General features: G+C 55.0%; 3 protein-coding genes across 12 annotated transcripts in view; 1 reads left to right on the plus strand and 2 right to left on the minus strand.

The window, feature by feature from the left end:
* Positions 1-6,304, minus strand: part of PPIL6 (peptidylprolyl isomerase like 6) — a 42,961-nt gene extending 36,657 nt beyond the window's left edge. For 2 of the 4 annotated variants that reach the window (XM_021101239.1, XM_021101116.1), the window contains exons 1-2: positions 6,144-6,290; positions 2,608-2,703 (exon numbers count right to left, since the gene is read on the minus strand). In XM_021101239.1, coding sequence (XP_020956898.1) covers positions 2,608-2,703; positions 6,144-6,266 — 219 coding nt within the window. In that variant the 5' untranslated portion in view covers positions 6,267-6,290. Of the gene's footprint in view, positions 1-2,607; positions 2,704-6,143 lie in introns of all 4 variants that reach the window. The other 2 variants (XM_013992739.2, NM_001243664.1) reach the window with 2 other exon arrangements.
* On the plus strand, positions 6,357-9,626 carry SMPD2 (sphingomyelin phosphodiesterase 2). The gene is made up of 10 exons (XM_001925290.5): positions 6,357-6,907; positions 7,078-7,174; positions 7,288-7,364; positions 7,701-7,794; positions 7,927-8,016; positions 8,257-8,339; positions 8,467-8,599; positions 8,679-8,783; positions 8,967-9,120; positions 9,221-9,626. The coding sequence occupies exons 1-10, from the start codon at positions 6,858-6,860 to the stop codon at positions 9,607-9,609; spliced, it is 1,272 nt and encodes a 423-aa protein (XP_001925325.1). The 5' UTR covers positions 6,357-6,857; the 3' UTR covers positions 9,610-9,626.
* On the minus strand, positions 9,746-20,814 carry MICAL1 (microtubule associated monooxygenase, calponin and LIM domain containing 1). Of its 7 annotated transcripts, none has more exons than XM_005659375.3 (25): positions 20,530-20,814; positions 18,706-19,007; positions 18,408-18,615; positions 18,028-18,132; positions 17,590-17,694; positions 17,327-17,482; positions 16,614-16,714; positions 15,672-15,929; positions 15,327-15,442; positions 15,008-15,134; positions 14,737-14,818; positions 14,257-14,404; positions 13,675-13,865; positions 13,384-13,472; positions 13,172-13,249; positions 12,913-12,996; positions 12,643-12,799; positions 12,249-12,325; positions 11,675-11,951; positions 11,454-11,554; positions 11,080-11,193; positions 10,852-10,945; positions 10,575-10,674; positions 10,389-10,462; positions 9,746-10,019 (listed from the first exon to the last, which is right to left on the minus strand). In XM_005659375.3, exons 2-25 carry the CDS (start codon positions 18,961-18,963, stop codon positions 9,871-9,873), a joined length of 3,249 nt encoding a protein of 1,082 aa, XP_005659432.2. In that variant the 5' UTR covers positions 18,964-19,007; positions 20,530-20,814; the 3' UTR covers positions 9,746-9,870. The 7 variants fall into 7 exon arrangements, with proteins under 7 accessions (XP_005659432.2, XP_005659433.2, XP_013848205.2 ...); XM_005659376.3 differs by having other exon boundaries at positions 18,706-19,004; positions 20,530-20,800; XM_013992751.2 differs by having other exon boundaries at positions 18,377-18,615; positions 20,530-20,799.

A 22,579-nucleotide genomic window follows, 5' to 3' on the forward strand; every position in this document is an offset into this window, starting at 1 on the left:
CACCTCAAGCTTCTGATTCTAGGATAGGGCCTGAGAATCTGCATTTCTAACAACATCCCACGAGATGCTCCTGCTGGTGGTCTGGAGACCACAGATGGAGAAATGCTGGTTTGGGGAATGATTTGCCTTCAGCTGCCAACATGCTCCATTCCCAGCTCCACTCAGGAGCTCACTTCCAATCCCTCCCTCCCTAAACTTGTTCGTGCTGGCCTGTCAGTCACCAAGAGGGCCAATCGGTCAGTACTCCCTGGAATGTTTAAATTTATCTAGGTTCTCACATTTTACAGGACACAAACCTTTAAAAGGGGGAGGAAAAGCTTAAATTTTAGCTTAAAATTTATCTAGGTTCTCACATTTTATAGGACACAAAACTTTAAAAAGGGGAGGAAAAGCTTAATTTAGCTTAGCTGAGTATTTTAGCCCAGCAGGAGAAATGTAGTAGCGGATACACTTTATTTGGAGGCTAAAGATTGTCTTTTTTGTCTTTTTTTTTTCTTTTTCTTTTTTTTTTTTTTAGGGCCGTACCTGCGGCGTATGAAGGTTCCCAGGCTAGGGGTCGAATTGGAGTTTCAGCTGCCAGCCTACACCACAGTCATAGCAATGCCAGATCCGAGCTGTGTCTGCAACCTACACCATAGCTCATGCCAACGCCGGGATCCTTAACCCACTGAGCGAGGCCAGGGATCAAACCTGCAACCTCGTGGTTCCTAGTCAGATTCATTTCCACTGCGCCACAACAGGAACCCCTGCAGGCTAAAGATTAAATGCTTGTCCCTGTGTCTTATGTACATGAGGAGCCCTCCTCTCCTGCCTCAAGATGGCAGGCTGGACGCAATGGTTTCTAGAACTTTCCAGCCTGAAGGTGTATGATGCTGCCTTTTTTGGGGGGGGAGAGAGGCCTTCCCAAAGGCTCTGAAGCCATCCTTCAGGGGTGGTATTATGTTCTCCTGAAGTGTAAGGGCAGCCCAGACTAACCTCAGATGTGTTATAAGCACTACATGGAAGACTATGTTTATGTAGACGGAGGACAAAAAAACTGGCTGAAGAGATTAAGGGGACACATACCCAAGATATGAGGGCGGGGGAGGGAAGAAAGGAAAGATAGGAGGAAAGGATATATGGGAAACAGCAGCAGTGATGACGTAGGAAGCCTTGTTCATGAAGGCGCCATGGGAAACGCAGGAGGAAGAGAACACAAAACATCTCAAGGTCAGCCCCCAGACTGCAGGCTGTGAAATGGAATCCATGCCAGTCTTTCAGAGAGTATGGTGGGAACGCGGACGAGGAATGTGTGCAGACCACAAAGCATGAAAGCACAGGTCTCCAGTTGGTAGGTGGAGAGCACGATAAGACAGGCAGTATAGGAAGTCTGATGATAAAAATTGAGAAAAACGTTGTTTTCCATTAGGGTGCCCAATTGTCTGGGTTTGCTTAGGACTATCCCAGCTTTAGCACTGAAATTCCTGCATCCCAGCAAACCCCTCATATCAAGGCAAATCAGGACTATGAGTCACTCTAGTCATTGTAATGATTAGAGTTACTATTGATAGAACTCATTAGAATAGTGTCCAGCACATAATAAGCACCATAGGTAAGTGTTTGCTCTGGTGCCAATGAAAATGTATTGTGGCTATGAAAATGGTATGAGACTCAAATGGTATTCTTGACTCAGTCTTGTACTGCTTATGTTACCCAGTAGAGTGAAGCAGTCTTGAGAACCACAAGATCACAGGACATCCTTGTGCAGCCAGGCACAGAACAACCAAAATTGCTTTGGACAGGGGAAATGGGATTTCATCAGCCACTGAGAGATGGGGTGGGACAGGGGACACCAGGACTGGGCCAGGGGTGAAAAGCAGGCTGAAGAGATTAAGAGGACACGTATCCAGGATGTGAGGGTGGAGGAGGAAAGAAAGGAAAGATAGGTGGACCCATTCCAGCCTGCCCCCCAACATGATTTATATCTGAGCCAGGATGCCACCTTAGAATCCTTCAGATCACATATTCCAGGCAGTGAACTACTAACCAGGGTTGGCATCCAAGAGGAAATCAGTTCACCATCCCTGGATAAGTTCTGCTGGCCTTAGGGCCTGGGGATCTCGAAGGGACCTGTTACAGAGAGGACGCAGAGAAGGGAGCTTGAATTAGGACAAGGCTCCCCTGGGGGAGGTTGGTGCCTGCCGTCAGAGCTCCCCTAGGCAACAGCCCCACGACGCCCCCCTGCTCTGTCTGCTTGGCACCATCAAAACCTTCCAGAGTTAAGGCCAACAGGAGTGCCAGGCCACAGAAACCGAGTGCCACAGTGTCATAGGAAGTATGAGTAAGTGATACGCAGAGAAAGAGGGTTGCCATGAGCAGGAGTAAATAACAGCATTGAGAGTTTAAAGCTCACCTTTATCACATGCCTTCCAAAAGAAAATCCTGTCAATGTTTATTTTCTCTTAAAATCAGCCTGGTAAAATGTGAAATAATTTAGGAAAGGTACATAATTAGAGAAATAAAATCTGGTTGCATTAAAATCACTGCTTCAGTTTTTTCCAGAACAATGCATAGGTAGATAATTCAGGCAAAGGTCTGCTTATTTCCCACAGCCCCAATATCCTTTACCCTTTTTTTCTCCTGTAGATACTGATCCCATGCAAATTCTTGAACAGGAACTATTATAGGATCTTCAAATTTGGATGGATAATTTCTCTTCAGACTCTAGGTTTCAAAACAGAATCATTATTTTACAGCAAATTCTCTTTTAAAGTAGAAATCATTCCCAATTTTTATGGGGTCTCCAAGAAGTTTTATGCAATGTACATCCAGGCCACACAATCTGGCTAAGAAGCCCCCCTGCCGGTTCCCAGAGGCCCCTGTGCTCACCTCTACTGAGTCCCCTCCCCAGGCTACACTTATTTGTCTCTTATCTGAAGAGAAAAAAGCTCCTTGAGGGCAAAGACTACATCTTAGTTTCCCACTGGCCTCAACATCTGGTGCACTGTGGACCATCCACACGGAGCTACTGAGTGTAGCCAGTAGTTTTGTCATCTGTCATGTTCTTTTAGCACAAGTTTTTCTCTGAACTCTTACAAAACCTCAGTGGATCTATGGATTTTTGTTGTTGTTGTTGTTGTCTTTTTAGGGCTGTACCTGAGGCATATGGAAGTTTCCAGGCTTGGGGTCCAATCAGAGCCGTAGCCACTGGCCTACGCCACAGCCACAGCAACACCAGATCTGAGCCGCATCCAATACCTACACCATAGCTCACGGAAACACTGATCCTTAACCCTTTGAGTGAGGCCAGGGATCGAACCTGTGTCCTCATGGTGCTATTCAGATTAATTTCCGCTGAGCCACAATGGGAACCTCTCTATGGATATTTTTAATAAAATGAAGAAATGTTGCTTTAATTCACTGACAAAAGGAGAATGACCAAAAGGATATTGTTGTGGTTATACTCATTGGAAAGAAGAGAAGTAAATATTAAATATGTTTTGGTCTAGATGTTGAGCCTCTATTGATATAACATATTTTGTTTTGTCTGTATGAATCAGAAAAAAATCTCACCTGTTAACAATATCTGTCGGGAAAAAAAAAGTTTTGGTTCCTGTTAGGTTACACTTTACCTTCTCATAAAGCAAGAGAAGGCAGTTGAGGCAGTAACAGTAAGGCCTCACTTTCCTAAGCGAGTGTGAGGAGTAAATGAACCAGCAGGGCAGCTGGCTGCCTCCATCGTGGTCTAAGGAGACACTGGCCAGGCATGCTTCATCAAGGGTGGATACTCCAAGGGGGAGAAGCCAGCACAGGAGTGCACCCTGCCTTGGCAGCAGGGGTGACAGAAGAAGGCAAAAGCAATCCCACCATTTCCGTCTTAGTCGGCTATACCCACCCCCAGCTGATGTGTCCTTTTTCTTAATTCTGTGCTGTCTGAGGTGAGCTGACTGCTGTGCAGGCTGACTGCTGTTTCTAACTAAGTGGCCACTTGGAATAACTATTAGGCCCAAGGGTTTTCAAATTAAGCGTATTTAATCATACTTTCTTCATAATTTAATGTTTGTTTCAGAATGGACTACATTACATAATACTTAGTTACTCTTTATAAATCTAAATCTTTGTCAGTTAATTAGGCTTGGGGATTGCTCACAAATGATCATTTTGGGAATATATTCAAGAATCTTTTATTAAGATAGAACTAACTGGGCGTTCCTGTTGTGGCTCAGTGGTTAAAGAATCCGACTAGGAACCGTGAGGTTGGGGATTCGATCCCTTGGCCTTGCTCAGTGGGTTAAGGATCCGGCATTGCTGTGAGCTGTGGTGTAGGTCGCAGGCACGGCTTGGATCCTGAGTTGCTGTGGCTGTGGTGTAGGCCGGAAGCTACAGCTCCTATTCATCCCCTAGCCTGGGAACCTCCATATGCCAAGGGTGTAGCCCTAGAAAAGACAAAAAAAAGAGAAAAAAAAAAAAAAACAGAACTGAATTTACATTGATATGTTTTCATATTCAAGCTACAGTAGTCAAAAGCTTAAGAGAGTGAAAAGTTAACATTTGGCCTTTTTTTTTTTTGGCAGTGCCCACGACATGCAGGAGTTCCTAGCCAAGGATTGAACCCATGCCATAGCTGTAACAGTGCTGGATCCTTAACCTGCTGAGCCATGAGGGAACTCTGGTATTCATAATTTTTTTTTTTTTTTGGAGAAAACATCCTTCGCAAAAGGAGCTAAGAAAAAATGAGGGAAAAAAAATCCCTCAAGCTCCATTAAATACAACTTGGGCCATAAAACTTTGCTCATCCTATCAACCCAGCTAACACAGTCCATAATTTCTATTTTAAATGATCAACATTTGGTTTTTAGACTTCTTATCACATATTCTCTTCATCTGGATATAAACTTTACTGATTTCGCACAAATTAGTTACTATTTCCTGATTTAATGTAAATACAGACTTTAACGCGGTGGACTTGGAGCAGGCAAGAAGGTAGGAATTCTTAAGATTTCTTCTATTTGGGAACATTTTGTGTCAAGTATCCAGCTGGGTACTTTGGGAGATAACAAACATGAAGAAGGCATTGTTCTGGAGTCTAATGAGGCTTTGAAGAATAGAAGCTTGGCATAATCTTACAGCGGCATTTCTGGAGCAAACCCCAAAGACGTGCTGAATTTGACATTTCAGTAATTCATACATTTCTGCATTTCTGCTGCATTCGGTTACAGGTGTGGTGCAGCATTATTGACCTAGCCAAATTCTTCCAATTAAAGTGTTTTTCCTTTGACATCATTCCACATGTTTACAAAGAAATGTCTGGATTCTCCAAAGCATTTGTGGGTTGTTTGTTAAGAAATCCCTGGAGTTCCCGTCGTGGCGCAGTGGTTAACGAATCCGACTAGGAACCATGAGGTTGCGGGTTCGATCCCTGCCCTTGCTCAGTGGGTTAACGATCCGGCGTTGCTGTGAGCTGTGATGTAGGTTGCAGACGCGGCTCGGATCCTGCGTTGCTGTGCCTCTGGCATAGGCTGGTGGGTACAGCTCCGATTAGACCCCTAGCCTGGGAACCTCCATATGCCGCGGGAGCGGCCCAAGAAATGCCAAAAAAAAAAAGACCAAAAAAAAGAAATCCCTTAAGCACCTTCAATGGAATGGCCCTGACTGTTATAGAAAATTTACAGGGGGAAAAAACTCATCCCTTCCCAAATGAATAGTTTTCAAAAATTACTTGGGGTGGGATTTGAAAAAATCAGCCGCTTACGGGGTACCATTTTCTTTCACAAAGTTTTAAAATCTATAATTTCAATTAAAAATTAATGTGGAGGAGTTCCTCCCGCAGCACAGTGGGTTAAGAACCCGACTGCAGCAAGCTCCTGAAGCTGCAACCATAAAAGAAAAAATTTTTTTTTACCGTGGAATAAAATGTGTGGTAATTTAGAGGAAGGAATCACCTTTATTCCCAGCAAGGTCCTGAACGCTTCCTTCGCTCCGATCTCCCTTTAAAGGTAGCCCTTCTCGAGGTGGAACTCCCGCCAGTACCCGCACCTGCCTTTGCACGCTCCTGTCCACATCAGCCAGAACCTCCCCTCCCCGATCCTGAAGCCCCGCCACGAGAAGGCGCTAGACACAGAAGCCGGACCGGCCGCCCACACTTGCGGTTTCTTCGCGGTTACCTCAGCGGTGCTCTTCGCAACTTGAAAGCTAGAGCTTTTGAAGAGCCCCACCACCTTCACCTGCAGCGGCTGCTCGGGCGGCAACTGCGAGCTGCAGGGGACCGAAAGCCGCTGGCTAGCCATGGCAGCGCGCGAGGACTCCTTGGAGCACAAACACTGCGTGTCGCCAGGGCAACCACGCGACCCCGCCCCCGCCGCCCGCCGGGAGGAAGAGGGCGGGGCGAGGCGTTAGGGCCCGGCGTTTCCTCAACTTTGCTCCTGTTGCTGGTGAGCCGCCTGCGAGGCTAGAGAGGACGCCTGGGCTCCCGCCCCCAGCGGCGAGCGAAGAGGAACCGGGAGCCTACGTCCCACAAGACTCAGCCCGGTCTGCCGCCTGCCCGGGCCTCCTCCAGGACCCCGCCCCGACCCCCGCCTAGGGTCCTCCGCGGGACCTCCTCTCGCGCGGCAGCGGACTCTCATCTGCGCCCGATTTCGCCGCAGATCGCCTTTCCGGGTTGGCGCGCAGCTAGATTGGGGCCAGTCGGCCGGTTGCCCGGGTAACGCGGGAGGCCGTCCCAGGCCGCGCGGGCCTCGCGGCCGCGGCCTTCCCAGGAGCGCGAGGGCGGGGCGACCACCTGTGCCCTTTACCCCTCGAAGAGCCCGGCCAGCTCGCCCGCCTCGGGCCGCACCGCGCTGCCTTTGCGGAGCCGTCCCGCGCCCCCCAGTGCCCTCGCCATGAAGCCCACCTTTTCCCTGCGACTGAAGATCTTTAACCTCAACTGCTGGTGAGTGCGCCCGCCGCCCCGGGCCTGGGACCTCCCTCACATCCGGGGCTCGGCTCTCCCCTGCGCTGCAGCCTCCGGGTATGGAGACAGCGCGCACCTCGCCCCAGCTCCGATGTTTCCCGGAGCGCCGACCACCCCCGCCGTCACCTCCCTGCCCTTCTGGTTCTCAGGGGCATTCCCTTCCTGAGCAAGCACCGGGCCGACCGCGTCAAGCGCCTGGGAGACTTTCTGAACATGGAGAGCTTCGACCTTGTTCTGCTGGAGGAGGTGGGGCCGGGCGGAACTATTGTGGAACCTTGGCCCGAGGGGGCGGCTGGGGGTGCTAGCGGGTCTTTCTCCCCGGGGAAGGGCCGGGCCAGCATCTTGACCCCATTCCTCAGGTGTGGAGTGAGCAGGATTTCCAGTACCTGAGGCAGAAGCTGTTGCCCACCTACCCAGCTGCACACTACTTCAGGAGGTGAGGAGCCGCCTGGCCTCAGACCTGGAGGCTCTTGGCCCTGCCTGCCCTTCCCTACGCTGCCTGCAGCCTATCCCCACCCCAACCCCGCCCAGGCTCCTCTTCTCTGAGTGTGGGAGCAGGAAGAGGCAGAAGGAGGAAGAGCTAGTTCTTCAGCTCTTCTCAAGACTTATTATCAGGGCGTCCTATCAGCCCCAGAACAGCTGATGCTTTGAGTTTCCTTCTGGGGTGGTGCCAGGGGCAGAGAGGAGAAGGTAGCTGATAAGAAGGGAAAGACGCCTAGGGGGAGATTTCTTTGTTTGCTTTTCTGGTTACTGATCAGGGCTTGGTTTTCAGTGGCATCATTGGCAGTGGTCTCTGTGTCTTCTCCAAACACCCAATCCAGGAATTCACCCAGCACGTCTTCACCCTCAATGGCTATCCTTACATGGTGAGTCTGCTCTCTGACCTCTTTCACCATCCACCACTAACACATGGTAACCGAGGTAGCCTAGGGCTGGCTGCAGGAGAGGGGCAGAAAGGGGTAGCTGTGCCCTGAGTTCCTGCCCTCTTCTGCCTGCAGGTCCACCATGGTGACTGGTTCTGTGGGAAAGCTGTGGGGCTGCTGGTGCTCCATCTAAGTGGATTGGTGCTCAATGCCTACGTGACCCATGTGAGTGAAACCGGCAGTGCTTAGGGTGGGACAGGCAACATGGTCCTGGGAGGGAGAGATGGGACTCCTCTAGCTGGGCTGCCATGGGATGAGATGCGGGGGCTGGATCTCCTTAGGCCAGGAGGCAAGGTTCACGTATATTTTACCAAACACCATGCCAGGTGACAGGCACAAACTTGATGTACAGCTGCTCTTGGGACCCTCAGTCTCATCTGCTATAATCTCATCTATCTTGCTCAGCTCCATGCCGAGTACAGTCGACAGAAGGACATCTACTTAGCACATCGTGTGGCCCAAGCTTGGGAACTGGCCCAGTTCATCCAGTGTGTGAGCCTGGGCTTGACAGGGGAAGTGGGATGGGGCCCAGGGACTGAGGGATGGCTAAGGCCCCACTTTTAGGGCAGAGCTAGTGAGAGAAGCATTCCTGCCTCACCATCTTGGTTTCTGCAGCCACACATCCAAGAAAGCTGATGTGGTTCTATTATGTGGGGACCTCAACTTGCACCCAAAAGACCTGGGCTGCCGCCTGCTGAAGGAATGGACGGGGCTGCATGATGCCTTTCTTGAGACCCGGGACTTCAAGGTGAGGACCTGCCTGATTATTTCCCTACCCCCACCCTCCCCCTTCCCCCACATCCTCATTCAAACCAGCACTCATCTAGGGCTCTGAAGAAGGTTGTACGATGGTGCCTGAGAACTGCTACGTCAACCAGCGGGAGCTGGAGCAATTCCCCGTGGGCATCCGCATCGACTATGTGCTTTATAAGGTCAGGCTCCCCCTGCAACCTCCCTTCATCCACTGTGTCTCATTGTCTCTCACCAGCCTGTGATAATCCTTTGCCTAACTAGTCTAGTTTTACATCCCTGATGACTGGAGAATGGTGTAACCAGAAGCTGTTTCTCTGAGAAGACATCCTCAAATAGTAGGTTCTCTCTGGCCCCTTTCCTAGGCGGTATCTGGGCTATACATCTCCTGTAAGACTTTGAAAACTACTACAGGCAGTGATCCTCACAGTGGCACCCCCCTCTCTGATCATGAGGCCCTGATGGCTACTCTGTGTGTGAGACACAGCCCCCCCCAGCACAACCCCAGCCCTACCCATGGTGAGTCATCCCCATCCTTTCCCTCGGCCCTTCCCCACCACAGGGCAGCTCCTCCTCTCTGACCCTCTCTCTCCTATTCCCCTGCCCTGCCTTGTTATAGGACCAGCAGAGAGGTCACCACTGATTAATGTGCTGAGAGAGGCCTGGACAGAGGTGGACCAGGGCCTGGCTCAGGCTCGCTGGTGGGCCACCATCGCTGGCTATGTGATTGGTCTGGGGCTGATTCTCCTGGTGTTGCTGTGTGCCCTGGCTGCTGGAGGAGGGATCAAGGAAATTGCCATACTGCTCTGGACCCCCAATGTAGGACTGGTGCTGGGGGCAGGAGCATTCTACCTCTTCCACATGCAGGAGGCCAAGAGTTTGTGTAGGGTCCGGGCCGAGCTCCAGCATGTGCTGGGAAGGGCAAGGGAGACCCAGGACCTGAGTCCAGAGTCCGAGCAAGCCTTGCTCCTGGGGCAGCAGGAGGGGGACAGAGCTGAGGAACAATAAAGCCTGATGCCTCTGTGGTTCTTGCCTTCTTCCTTGTAGAGGCAGTGATTAGGGCCAGGGGTCAGAAATGACTGTCAGTGTAGACCTTCAGGCTCCTACACATCTGCCCTCCCTGCACAGCAGCCATAGTCCCATATAGGGGGTAGAAATTTTATTATGAATAGTTAGGCCTCTCCTGGGCAGCCCAGATGAGTGGGGTGGCACTCTGCTGGGGTGAGGTGGTCTCCTTGCAGAGGAAGAAACAGACAGCCCCACCCTCTTCTAGCCCTGGGCCCCAGGCCCAGAGGCCAGCTCACTGAGCCTGCGCTCCTCCTGGAAGCGGATGAGGGCATCTCGCTGGTTCACCACATCCACCAGCTTCCTCAGGACCTGGTCTTCAGCCTGCCGATCAGCAGCTGTCTTTAGAGTTTCTGAAGGGAAGGAGATGAAGCTTAGTAAACAAAAAAACTGGGCGAGGAGGCAGGAGAAGCAGAGCCTAATCCTGGCCTCTGTGACTTCTACAGCCCTGGTGGTTTTCTCCTCTGTGAATTTGGTTTATTAACAGTAATGGTTTCCTAGTTTTGTTTAGTAGCAAAACCATTTATAAAGGAAATCTTGTGCAAAAGCCCAACTGCACAGCTCTGACTGAACTGAAGGCGCCGAGTAGGGTCTTGGAGCCCCATCCTCTGGCTTCCTGCAATTCAGGAGGTGCTTGAACTGGAGGCCTGTTGCCTGGGCAGTATCTGAGATCACGAGGCTGGGGCCGATTCCAGCTTCTACCTCTCCCACATCCCACCTACCTTCCCGGTTCATGTAGGTTCGTAGCTCTTGGTCCAGCTGCCACTGTTTCTCCTCCAAGGTCAGTTCCTGCACCCTGTGGAAGGAATGAAGAGAAAGGGCACCAGTGTCCAGGGCCCCCAAGGACCTGGCTGGGGCCCTGCTTACCTGCCACTGTGCCCCCACTCCCCAACCTAGACACCCCTTACGTGATCATGAGATCAGCCTCCTCGGCCACCAGGGTGTTTTTCTTTTGAACGAGCTGTAGCAGCTGTTCCAACCAGAGCGCCTTTTGCTGTTCAGGGGAACCTGATAAGAAGGAAGCAGGGCAGAGGGTGGTCAGGAGGCCTCCAGCAGGGATCAGGAGTCATGGGCATGAGGAGTGGGGCTGTGGGCCGAGACCCAGTGGTTAAGGGGAGTTGCTGGGGGTGGAACACCCAGCTGGGAGGCAGGTGTCCTAGCTTGTCCATCCCTGTCTTCACTCACTGCTCTGGCTTCTCAAGGACAGCTCCAGCTCCGTGCCCTTGGCCTCCAGCTCCCTCAGATCAGCCTCGATCTCATTTAGTCGCCGCTGGATGGTCTGAGTAGGACAAGACAGGAGGCCCGGCGGGGGGGTGTCTGTGGATTGCTTGAGAACAGAGCCCTAGGGGAACTCTGATCCCCCATCTCAGACCTGCGACCCCATTAGAACTTCCAGGAACCCCTGGTCCGCACCTGAGCCTTGCAGAACCGCTTCATCTGCTCCTCCCTAGCGCGGCGCAACAGAGTCCTACGCCACGTTGGGTAATTGTTCATGGGGCCTGAATTCTTGACCAAGTTCCACAGAACCTGTGGCAGGGATGGGTGGATAGGGGTTGGGGAAGCTCTATTTGGAAGAGACCAGAAAGACCCTGGGCTGGAAGTGGGGTAAGTGCTGAAAGAAAAGATGGAGGCTTAGAAACCTCAAAGAGTCAGACTGGATGAGAAGACATTCAGAGACGTTTGGCCTCAGAGGAGCCTGCGTACTGTGGGTTTCTCCCGGGGCGGGAGCAGGGAGCAGGATGCATGCTGGCTTGGGCAGAAGAGGTGGCCGTGTTCTTCCTACTCACTTGTTCCACGTCTGAGTCCAAAGGCACATCTTCCTCTTCCTCTGCTTCCTCTTCACTGGAGGACGGACTCTCTTCTTCCTCATTCCCCATAGCTGCAAGAACTGAAGAGAGCGGGAGACATGGCCTGGGATCTGCACGACCTCCCTTCCCACCCCCAGCACCCCCATCCAGGAATCGGAATACCACCCGCCCAGCCCCACCCCACCCTGGGCGGCAGCTACCTTGAGGGCTCTGGACTGGCACCCCCCAGCCCACAAAGCTTCCCTCCAGGGCCTGGCGGGCCAAGGCAGAGCAGCTTCGTGGGGGCTTGGGTGGTGGCTCCATTTCCGGGTCAGGGGTGAGATGAAGGGAGGATAACCGCTGGCGTTCTGGACTGGAGAGGCGGATCAGCCGACGGGTGGGCTGGCTGGGGCTTGGGACGGGACCGGTCTCCTCCTGGGGGGCTGTGGGAGGTGAGGGTCCTGATGGCATGTTATTCTCCCCTGGTGTGGGAAGGTCCTAGAAGAGCCACCGTGTGTTCTGGTCAGTGACCTGCCATCCTGGGTGGAGGCTGCCCCTTTAGTCATGTGTGGGCCCTGGTGTTCACTTAATGCCATTTACTGAACAGTGCCATTTACGGTCGGACAGTGTTCTGGGTACTTGGCATGTATCAGTAAGTAAAACAGGACTAAAAGTCCTGCCATGCTGGAGCTTACAGCAACATGGAGGACCTCAGTGAAGTGGTCTGCAAAGTCTGCTGGGAATGGAGCGCCCTTGTCGCTCCCCACCCCCATCACACACTTTCACAGCTGTTACCTGACTTGCAGGACCTCTGTGGCCACTGTCCTCTTTGTGGCCTGGCTGGGGTAGGTGCTGGAGGCAGTAGAAATGTCCTGGGAAGGTCAGAGTGGGGAGGAGGCCTCAGATGTAGGCAGCCCAGTACCCAGATACTCAAGTTTATCAGAGGGATGGGGGGCCAATAGGACTCTGCATGTGCTGGTGAATTTAAACTAACCTCCTGGTTCCCATGAACCCACGTTTGAGGCTCTGGAGGGGACAGAGAAGACCCTGAGCTCAGCGGAAGAAAATGGCACCTTCGGCCTGTGTCTCCCTCATGCCCAGCACCCCAGTTCCCCACCACCTTCAAGTCCCGGCCCCCCAGGCAAGGCTAGACCCAGAGTCCCTCCAAACGCCTCCCAGGTCCACTCACCATCTTCTGGGTGCTGCCCGTAGGCCCCTGGCCACAGTGTGACCTCACAGACCCAGCAGCGGAAGCAGCTCCGGTGGAAGAAACGGCCCTCAACACTGAGGCGTTCTAGGATGTAGAGGTGTTGGCCGCAGAGCGCACACAGGTCCTCAGCACTGGCCTGCCCGACCCCGGGGCCACAGGTCAGCTGGGGTCTAGGCCAGCTGTGAGCCTCTCTTCCCCTGGGGCAGCCCTCCCTGACTTCCCAGCCCTCTGACAGGGCCCTGATCTCACCTCCTGGGGTTCGGATGGGGGTGTCACAGGGGGACTGGGCTCTGGGACATATGGCTCCTTGGTACCTGGAGTGTCAGCCTCGACCTAAAAAGGTAAGTGCTCATGCCCGGAGGGAGGGGGGCAGGATCAGCTGAGGAGTCCTTGTGTGCAGATGAACGGAAGGAAAGGGGAGTGAGACCAGGAAGGGAGACTGGATGGGGGGTTACAGGGCCTGGGATGGGAGGCAAGACATGGGGGGACAGGCTGTGGGAAAGAGTACCTCGTGGAAGGGACTGTCCAACCCGTGTGTGTTTATCTCCAGGCGGGGCTTCTTGCCACCTGCGTCCTCCCCATCTGCCTGTAACAAGTCCTGCATTCTGAGCATGGGCTGCCCCCACAGTCTTCCCCTCCCCCCCTTCTGAATGGCCTATCACCCCAGGAACCCCCCAGGAGGAGCCCACTGCCCAGCCCAACCTCACCCCGACTCCCCACCTGGGCCCGGGTCCGTTGCAGTGTCCTCTGCAGTTTGCCAAGGAAGAGTACAGCGCTGGCGGTGCCCGGAGTGCCTTGGCTGACGGGACCTGCAGGGAGAGTCAGGGTGGATGGGGCCAACATTGTGCCCTCAGAGCACAGCCATGTGCCAGCCCATGGGGATAAAGGATACTTCTCCCAGGCTGTCCTGTAGGGGGAGCTCCCCCCTCTCTCTTTTCTCTTCCTCTCCCCCTCCCCACACATGCACCTCTTTGCCCCAAGCCTGCCCCACCTGCCTACCCTCCAGGTCACCTGGGTTGTGGGGTGTGCTCTTGAAGGCACTGTGGAAGTGGCTGAGGTAGGCGATGAGGCCCAGTGGGTCGCTCCTGGACACCACTGCCTGTGCAGACAAGACCGGCGTGATGCCCAGCTCATGCTCTGCCATCTTCAGTGCCCAAGAAGTTGCTTCCAAAGCCCCCACTCCCTGCAGCTCCGAGGGTTCCCTGAAGGGTGTTGGGAGGAAAAGCTGATGGGAAAACAGAACTTGACCCTGAGGTAGGGGAGGGACTGCAGGAAAGGGAGGAGAGAGCAGAGAGGGAATTAGTCCGGGTGCTGAGCCCTCACCGCCCCCAATGATGGCTTCTGGCCTTGGGGCTCTTTGCACTTGCAGAGCAAGTTCTCCCTGTTGAGTGCATCTCGATTCTGGTGGGCGGGCAGCATGCTGTCTCCAGGGAGGTGAAGTGACTAGGGCAGGGTTATTAGCAAGTGGTGGCATTGGGACTCAGTGGATGTGCTAACTCCTATCCATGATCCCTCTTCATTCCTCACTGGAGACAGAGGGGCATGGGCATGAAAGAGGCACAGTCTGTCAGGGACCCCCAGCTGCTGACTCACAGTACGCCAGGCCGCAGCCGGTGCACCAGGGCACACAGAGCCAGCCCGTCAGCCCAGGAAGAAGACAGGTCAGTGACATGGACACCTGGGTACCCAGCCGTCTGCTCCTGGCACCAGCGTAGCAGCTCCTCCTGGGTGCCCACCGACCCTGGGAGAGAAGGCTGTGCTGTGTCCCAGGCCCCCTGGCTCGCAGGAAAGGCCCAGTGCTTGGGGTCTGCATGGGAGAGGGGGGAGGAGCGGGGGCCCAGCCCTGCCAGGGCACCAGCCTAACCCTCAGGCAGCACCTCCTTCATCCCAGTATTCTCATTTGGAAAAAAAAAAAAAAAAATCCCCTGGGGGGATACAGTCAGGGAATGAAGAGAGTGAAATCTCTGCTAGCCACATGGAGGGCAGTGGGCTAAGAACTGAGGGGCAATGGAGGCCCCAGGCTAGAAGGAGAGGCAGGTTTGGGGTCTGCAAGGTCTAAGAAGGCTTGCTTACCAGTGGCTGGCTTTCCTGAGTCCATTTTGTCACTTATCTTCCGCACAGGCTCCTTGGCCTCCACATCATACAGGTCTCGTACCTAAGAGAGCCCCTTTCAGGTCTCCTGGTGGACTGACCACACCCAGCCTCTGCCTGTAGGGGAGGAGCTGCCTGGGTGGGATTCACCCAGAGGGGCAGGGACTAAGCAGGCCAGGAGCGGAGGCCTGACTTGGCCGGGGGTGGGGGTGGGGGGCGACCTGTGAAGTCAGGGGGTGCCAGGGGCTCTGACCTGAGTGGGGGTCACAGCCCGAAGGTTCAGGTTGGGATAGCGGGTGGCCGGGTCCAGTCCATATTGGGCCACATTGCGGTGCATGTTCTCCGGGGATGTCTGGGACAGGAGCTGGTACAGGCTCTCTCTAGGGGGTGAGAGTGGGGGATAGGAGCACAAATGCAAGGGTACCACTGGCAGCCAGCCCTCAAGAATTGCCAGGCATTCCTTTTATTCTCTTTTACCCATGCCCGCATCTACTCACCCAGCCCCCTTGACCTTATTCCTGATTCTTGTCCTATACCCAGCCCCCGCCCCAGCTCTCCAACTCAGGCCTCACCGCTCTGCCAACACCTCCAGGGGCCCGGTGCCCTCTGCCCACCGCTTCACCATCCAGGCGGCATCAAAGGCTGCCAAGAAGCCCCGGGCCACTCCAGTGCCCAGGGGCCAGAAGGGCTGAAAGGTCAGAGGGACAGGAAACAGTTCAGTGAGTGTCCAACAGGGGTGCCCAAGCCCAGATGCCCCCCAGGGCCAGAACAGAGGGGGATTGACCCCACCAAGCCATCCTCCGGTCCTCCTGACAACAAGCAAATCCCTCTAAGCCCCTCCCGGTACCCCTATGCCTCCTTACAATGGATCCAGAGAGCCCTCCCCTCCCCCCCATCAGGGAACACTGACCCCTCACCTCCACCAGGCAGTCCCCGACCAGCCCCAGCAGCAGGCGGGCGCCGTGCTTCTCCCGCACCCGAGCAGAGCTCTCTGCCCGCATCATGCTTGTGAAGTCAAAGGCAGAAACGTCAGGCCGCCCATGGGCGTCCTGGGCAAACTCCAGCTTCCCGAGCTTGCCGTGGGTGGCGAAGTCGGCAGCTGCCCGAGCAAAGCGCTGCAAAGCCTCGGGCACCACATTGGCACTGCCCAGCAGCCGGTCGGTCTCCGGCCAGTCCTACGTGGCCAACAGATTAGAACCAGAAGGGTCAACTGAACCATCGGATCCCCTTAGGTGTAGAAGGTGCCCATTCTGAGGCCTCAGGCATGGGCTTGCCCAGACTACACAGCAGCTGAAGGCTGAGCTGGGACTAGAATTGGAAAGTCCTGCCCCCGCGCTCAAGCTCCTTCCTCAACACTTGCCCTGCCTCTGAGGCCCAGTATCACTACTGTTACCATATTTCAAGTCACTGAACTTCTCAGAGCCTGAACTTGCCATCTAGAGATAACACAGCTAACTTCTCAAGGTACCGTGAGTTAGGTGAGAAAACACACAGAAAGCTCTCAACACGGTGCCTATCATATAGCAGGCAATCAATGAGTTTATACAGCAGATACTTTCAGGGTTCTTACTACATTCCAGGCACTGGGACTCACTCATTGGCAAGCAAGAGACAGACAAAACTCCTGCCCTCATGGAGCTTACAGTTTGTAGTCCTATGGCTGCTATCAGGTGTTTAGCCCAGAATTCGATTCAGGTTGTCACATAAGTCAGGGGAGGAGAGCTTACTTAGGTAGAGGAAGAGCTGTCGCAGAGAAGATGGGCTCCCTCCACACCCAGGGGAGACTGTGTCCAGGCCCAGCCCCTACCTCCTAGGTAGGGCCCACTGAGCAGCCCCTCTTGCCTGGGCCTGAGCCCCACCTGGCGGAGCACCCCCAGCCGCAGCAGGCACTGCTTCTTGGCTGTCATCACAAAGTAGTGGGTGTCATCCTTATAGTACACGATGTTCTCCAGATCAATGCCTGTGGGGACAGGGCACGGTGCAGGGGATGTCACCTTACATGTCACCTCTCCAAATACCCAGCCATGCCTGACCTCTGAGCATGGGAATCACAACTTAGCTTGCTGTGGGCCTTCCACCACAGTGGCCATGAGTTTGGGTGGTACAATGGGCCCAGGAGGCCTAAAGTGTGGAAAAGAGAGAGAAACTTGGGTGGGGTGGCAGCTGGGAGACGTGCACCACATGGCCACAGGCTTGCAGAGGACAGCCTGGCTTCCTCAACTGGATGCACACACTCCAGGGGGTGCGGCAGGGTGAAGCCAAAGTCAACACAGGGCATCTTCTGGAAGTAGCACCTTCATTTTGAATTCGTTTCATTTTTATATGAAAGCATATGTAAAGAAGCCTGAAGCGAGAGCTTATGCATTGTGGGAGATTTTTAAGACTTGTCATGCCAGGTGGCCAAGTGGGGCTGTGCCTGCTGAATCCCCAGGGGCACAGCTTCTTGGCTGCCAAGACCACAGAGATGGAAAAGTGGGGGATTCCTTGGACTGTGGACAGGGCTGAGAGGGAGAGGCGGGAGTGAGGCCACAGTCAGGCATGTAGGGGGGGAACCCTGTGAGAGCAGGCTGACCTGTGGCTTTGAGCAGGCTCTGGAAGAAGCTCTGGTTGTAGATCCTGGCCACACCACTGATCTCGGGCACCTGTGTCTCTTCCACGGTGCGTCTGTTCACAAAGTTGGCTGTGATGCCAATGGCCAGTTTGCCACGCATTTCTCGCACCGTGAAGCCTGGAGAGGGGACAGGTGGGTAGTGGCGGGGGAAGAGGGGCGTCGTAGCTAGAAAGGCCCAGGAGGAGCTCCCACTGCTGGCTTTTTTGAGGGAAGGGATCACTCACCTTCAGGAACGAATTTACCTCCAGCAGCAGAGATGAGGACATCAAATTCATAGTTGGCCAGTTGAGCTGGAGGGTTGGGCTGGAGCTGGGCACGCCAACCACTCCCTGGGGCAGAGGGTGTGAGTGGCACAAAGGTGTGGATATTTGAAGGGGCCCTTATAGTCCCAGGACGATCCAGTGAAATCATTAAATGTGTAAAGGGTGTATGGTTTAGAATGCAAAGGCGCACTGCTGTCAAACCACACATTAGCCATGGAAAGGAGGTAAGGAAAGAAATACAGCACGTTTTACAGATGCTCAAAGTGAGGCTTGGTGGGGTTTGCATAAGGCCATGCTATTAGAAAAGGGGACTCAGCTGACTCCCAACCCCGCCCTTTTTCTCCCACAAGGTCAAGATGTCCTTGGCAGAGGGGGGTTCTCAGGAACAGAAGTACTCACCCTTTTTGGGAGGGGGCTGGAGGCCAGTGAAAGTGACACCCCAGTGAATTTCCACCCCCAGCAGTAATGCCACTTTCAACAAAACCAGCTGCAGTTGCCGGATGCCTGGAGGGGAGAGAACATTAGAAACAGGGACCCAGGAGCCCAGAGCCTCCCCAAGCCGCAGTGTGTACCTGGTCAGAGCTAGAGAAGGTCTTAGAGATCGCTCAGTCCAATTGCCCGTTTTACAGGTGAGGGACCTGCGTCCTGAAAGCCACTTGGCTGAAGTGAAACTTGTCCACCCTGCCCCCTGCTGGCCCAGCAGTCCCATCCCCACCCACCACTGGCCTGTCCCTAGGCCCAGGCTCACCCGCCCCTCCAGGCCACCACGTGGTGCTCACTGATGTGGTCCAGGGAGCCTGTGCAGAAGCGCCCATAGAACTTCTTGGCGCCGAGTGCCCGAAGGTCATGGATGGTGAAGGGCCAGAGGTGGAGCACGTTGTGGCGAGAGAACTTGGTGCGCTTTTCCACCAGCACCACCCGGGCCCCGAGCATTGCCAGCTCCACAGCAGCCCGCAGCCCACAAGGTCCCGCACCCACCACCAGGCACTGTGAACACACAAGGCAGCATCAGCACGGCATCCGGGCTCCTCCTGACTCCCCTACTCTTCGACCCCATCCCAGGCACTGTGTATCCACCTTGGTGCTGGTGCAGGCTCGACCCTGCTGGTAGACAGGCTGACTGGCTCGCTTGTCCAGCTTGGCCCACAGGGACTTGGCGCTCCAGTAGTTGAGCTGGGCCTTGATCTTGTGGTACTGTGGCAGCCCCCCGCCGGGCTCCAGCTCTAGGGCCCTGCATAGCCCCTGGAAGCTGCTCAGCACATCCTGGCACAGCTGGGCCTGCAGGAAGCTCTCAAAGTGGGCATGTGCTGGGTTGGTGGAGGTAGCTGAGGCCATGGAGACCCCTGGGACTCCCAGGGAGGGGCAGAGGCACGTGGCTGCTGGAGAGAAGGGAGGGAGAGAAGGGAGGAGGCTGGAGAGAGGAGGAAGGGAAAAGGAAGGGGAGAAGAAAGCAATCCGGTACCCCGAGGGAGCTCCGGGTCTCTGCTCCTCTCTGCCAGCTGCTCAGAGACAGCTGCTATCCCTTCCACTCCAAGTGAAATTTGCCAAATTTGGAAATGAAAAATCAGCAGTCCTGGGCCCAGAAGGCCCTTGGAAAGCCAGGGAAGGGAGGTTCCAGCTCAGCCTTCTTGTTCAGGAATCTCCAAGCCCTGCTCCATCTCTGGGGCCCAGGGGACAGGAATTCCTCCTCTGCCTCCTGAGGCCCTGGAAGCAGGTCGTGAGGAACTCCTCGGATGTGGAGCGGGCAGGGTGCCCAGGAGGAGAGCTTTCCTTGCAGAACAGACCGGGATGACTCTAATACTTGCCATCCCAGCTGCTAGGCACACATTCCGCCCCATTTCACCCCATGCCGCCCTGAGCCTGGGGCCCCTCAATGTACGCAGTGCCACGCTGCTTGTGGAGTGTGTCACATGCCGGGGGAAAGTTTTGCACTTTAGCGCTTGTGATTGCTTCCTGGGGGGAGGAGACAGTCTCCTCCGGAGGTTCCACTTCCCATCACCAAAACTACCTTAACCAACAGCAGAGGATGTTGCATCTGACTGAGTGACACACAACTGGATCTATTTCTGACTCACTGTGGTCAAAATACTTCCCCTGACTTGCCACCGCTCACAGCCGAGATGGTTGAGGGATTTGCGGGGGCGCGGGGTGGGGGAGCGCAAGGCAGCAGGGTTGGTCCCTCCCAGCTTCCTCCCACCCCCATCCATGCCCTGCCCCATCCCTCCAGGCTCTCCCAGGAATTCCGAAGACAAGGCCTCCCTTTGTCCCCTTCTCTCTCGTTTAGGTCCCCACGCAACTTGAGGGGTGTTAGAGAGGGCTTTCTCACGCAGGGATCAGGAGGAATCGGAGGGAGCGGGGGACATGGTTGCCCACAGGGGAGTTAGGTAAGGAAGGTGGGTGGCACTGATGGGGGTTATGTCCTTGGGCTGATCCCCCTGACCCTGCTCGGCCGCCACACCCGTCCCAGTCTCCGCGGGCCAGGCTCAGGCAGAAGGAGATTAAAATCTCTGCCGCAGGTCACCTGGACGAGGGCGGACGGGACGTCAGGAAGACCAAAGGTCTCTCTTGGGGGTGTCAGACACAGCAAAGGTCTCTCTTCCCCTCAGAGAAGTGGGGAGAGGGGCGTCCCAACCTGGAAACGCCAGGACAAAGGATGTGGGAGGGATGGAGCGGTCTGGAAGGATGGAGAGGGAGCAGGACCACTGGCGGCGGGAGGGCGGGGATATTCCCACTCTGGACCGTAAAGTCGGGACAGAGGCTGAAAAGGGCGGGGGTGCAGAGAGACGGGCCGGACCGGGCCGGCGGGATTCCCGAGCGCCGGGAGCCTTATTTCCCCAGAAGCGCACCCCTACCCCTGTGCCGGGCCCCCGCAGGCAGCGGGCGCGCAGCTGGAGCACTTACCGGGGGCTCGGGAGCCCGGAGGGGGCCGCTTCCTGCCCAGCGGGTGTCCCAGTCGGGGCGGGTGGGGGGCCGGGGACGGAGAGAAGGCGGTAGTGGAGGTGGAGCGGCGCGGACCAAAAGCCGCGACTGCAGGACTGCACCCCGGCAGCGCGGGGCCGTGGATTCAGTCTGGGTGTGAGCTTCCGCACGGGACGCGCAACCCGCGGAGGCTTTATTCGCGCCTCATTAGCATCTCATTACCCGGCGATCTGCAGCTGCGGGCAGCCCGGGCCCGCCCACGCCTGCAGGGCGTGGCTGGAGGGCGTGGCGCCGCTGACGCGGCGTTCCGTTCCGTTCTCGGGCCCGAGACCCGGGCCTGGCCCGGCCGATAAGCCGGGGATCCGAGGCGCCCGGATCCCGACGGCGCACCAGCGGCCTTAGGCGCCATCCTGGAGCGTTGCCTGCGCCGGCAAAGTTAGCCCTTCCCGGGTGGGCGAGGCCACCCACCCTTGCTCCGTACCTACTCCTCGGCTGTCTCCGAGCACTGGGCGGAGAGGGCGCTCGGGCTGAGCGAGAAGTTTGCCGAAGTTGTTGAGACCATAGGCACGTCTGCATCTCTTCACCTCTCCTACCAGGAGATGCACGGCCAGCCCGGGCGCCCCACGATGAACCCACGCTCGGGGGCCGTCTCCCCTACAACTAGTTTGCCGCTAGACCCCGGCTGCGGGCAACGGGCACGGATTCAAGTTCCGGGAACTCGGCAGTTGTAGCTTCCACAGCGGCAGAAGTGAGAGGGCCAGAGGGTCTTGGGGTGGAGACGGCGGTGTTAGACCATTACTACGAAAGGCGGAAGTGGGAGGGGTGTGTGGGTGAAAGGCTAGTTCCCCAGTAGGTAAGAATGCCATGGAGAAAGGACACACGGAACTGTCGGTGATGAAAAGAGACCTTTGGGATCAACTTCCTCGTATTCCTCATAAGCAAACAGCGCCAAAGTGAAGACACTCTTTCAAGGTCATACCATTAGTTAATAAAACATGAGTCCTCATTTAATAAACATCTACTATGAATGTTATCTTGATCACGAGAGTCCCATTTTACTGAAGAAGAAACCGAGGTCACAGAGGTTCTGTGATCCACAACAAGTTAGCCAGCAAGCGGCACAGCTGGTACGGGACTCACGCCTATCTGGAATCCAGTGTTGACCCAACGTGGCAAGTGAAAGGCTGGCATCATAAGAAGCTGGGTTTCTTGTTTAGAGCAAGTGACACTGTTACACTAATGAAACAGGAATGAATGGGAGGGTCCTTTCCTTGAGATCCAGGGACTGGAAAGAGCTGGGTCCCTATGGCTCTCTCCTTATCTTTATTCTTACTTTGCATTTCATCTGGAAACTCTCTGAGACCCAGTAAGATTTGTTATACTCACTGTTCCCAGATTGAGCTGAGAAGCAAGCGAGAAGGGGAAAAGCCCGCTCTCTGCCAGGAGCGGCAGGGAATTCAGCCAGGTCAGGCTCAGGAAACTGGAGCCCGTCCTAGCTCATGAGTGTGACTAGTCACTTGGCTTGAAATCAATTTGCCAAATATCAGACACACCCATACTTAAATACATAGCATAAGAAGGGTTTTAAAGTCCATTCTAAATGGGTTTACCAGGCTTTCATGCCATTTCTCTTTCATTAGTGAATAACCAGCTGCTCCGACTTAGTGCCTTTGCAAAGGCCCAGCAGGGTCTGCCTCTTAACTCAATGACTTGCCCTCTCAGCCAAACCAGGTCACATGGCTTTCGGAATGACAGATGCTAAAATGTGTCTTTAAAAAAGATCACAGAACAGGAGTTCCCGTCGTGGCGCAGTGGTTAACGAATCCGACTAGGAACCATGAGGTTGCGGGTTTGGTACCTGCCCTTGCTCAGTGGGTTAACGATCCAGCGTTGCTGTGAGCTGTGGTGTAGGTTGCAGACGCGGCTTGGATCCCACGTTGCTGTGGCTCTGGCATAGGCTGGCAGCTACAGCTCCGATTCGACCCCTAGCCTGGGAACCTCCATATGCCGCAGGAGCGGCCCAAGAAATGGC

This window comes from Sus scrofa, chromosome 1 (genome assembly GCF_000003025.6).
Source record: "Sus scrofa isolate TJ Tabasco breed Duroc chromosome 1, Sscrofa11.1, whole genome shotgun sequence".
Taxonomy (NCBI): domain Eukaryota; kingdom Metazoa; phylum Chordata; class Mammalia; order Artiodactyla; family Suidae; genus Sus; species Sus scrofa.

Coding starts and splice junctions, on each gene's coding strand:
- MICAL1 (XM_021090966.1), bottom strand. CDS start 18,963: ATGGCCTCAGCTACCTCCACCAACCCAGCACATGCCCACTTTGAGAGC. Junction 16,715..17,326: donor GAGCCTGCTCAAAGCCACAG/GTCAGCCTGCTC, acceptor CTGTCCCCACAG/GCATTGATCTGGAGAACATC. Junction 11,194..11,453: donor TGGACTCAGACGTGGAACAA/GTGAGTAGGAAG, acceptor TCCCTGCCACAG/GTTCTGTGGAACTTGGTCAA.
- SMPD2 (XM_001925290.5), top strand. CDS start 6,858: ATGAAGCCCACCTTTTCCCTGCGACTGAAGATCTTTAACCTCAACTGC. Junction 8,340..8,466: donor GAACTGGCCCAGTTCATCCA/GTGTGTGAGCCT, acceptor TGGTTTCTGCAG/CCACACATCCAAGAAAGCTG. Junction 9,121..9,220: donor CAACCCCAGCCCTACCCATG/GTGAGTCATCCC, acceptor GCCTTGTTATAG/GACCAGCAGAGAGGTCACCA.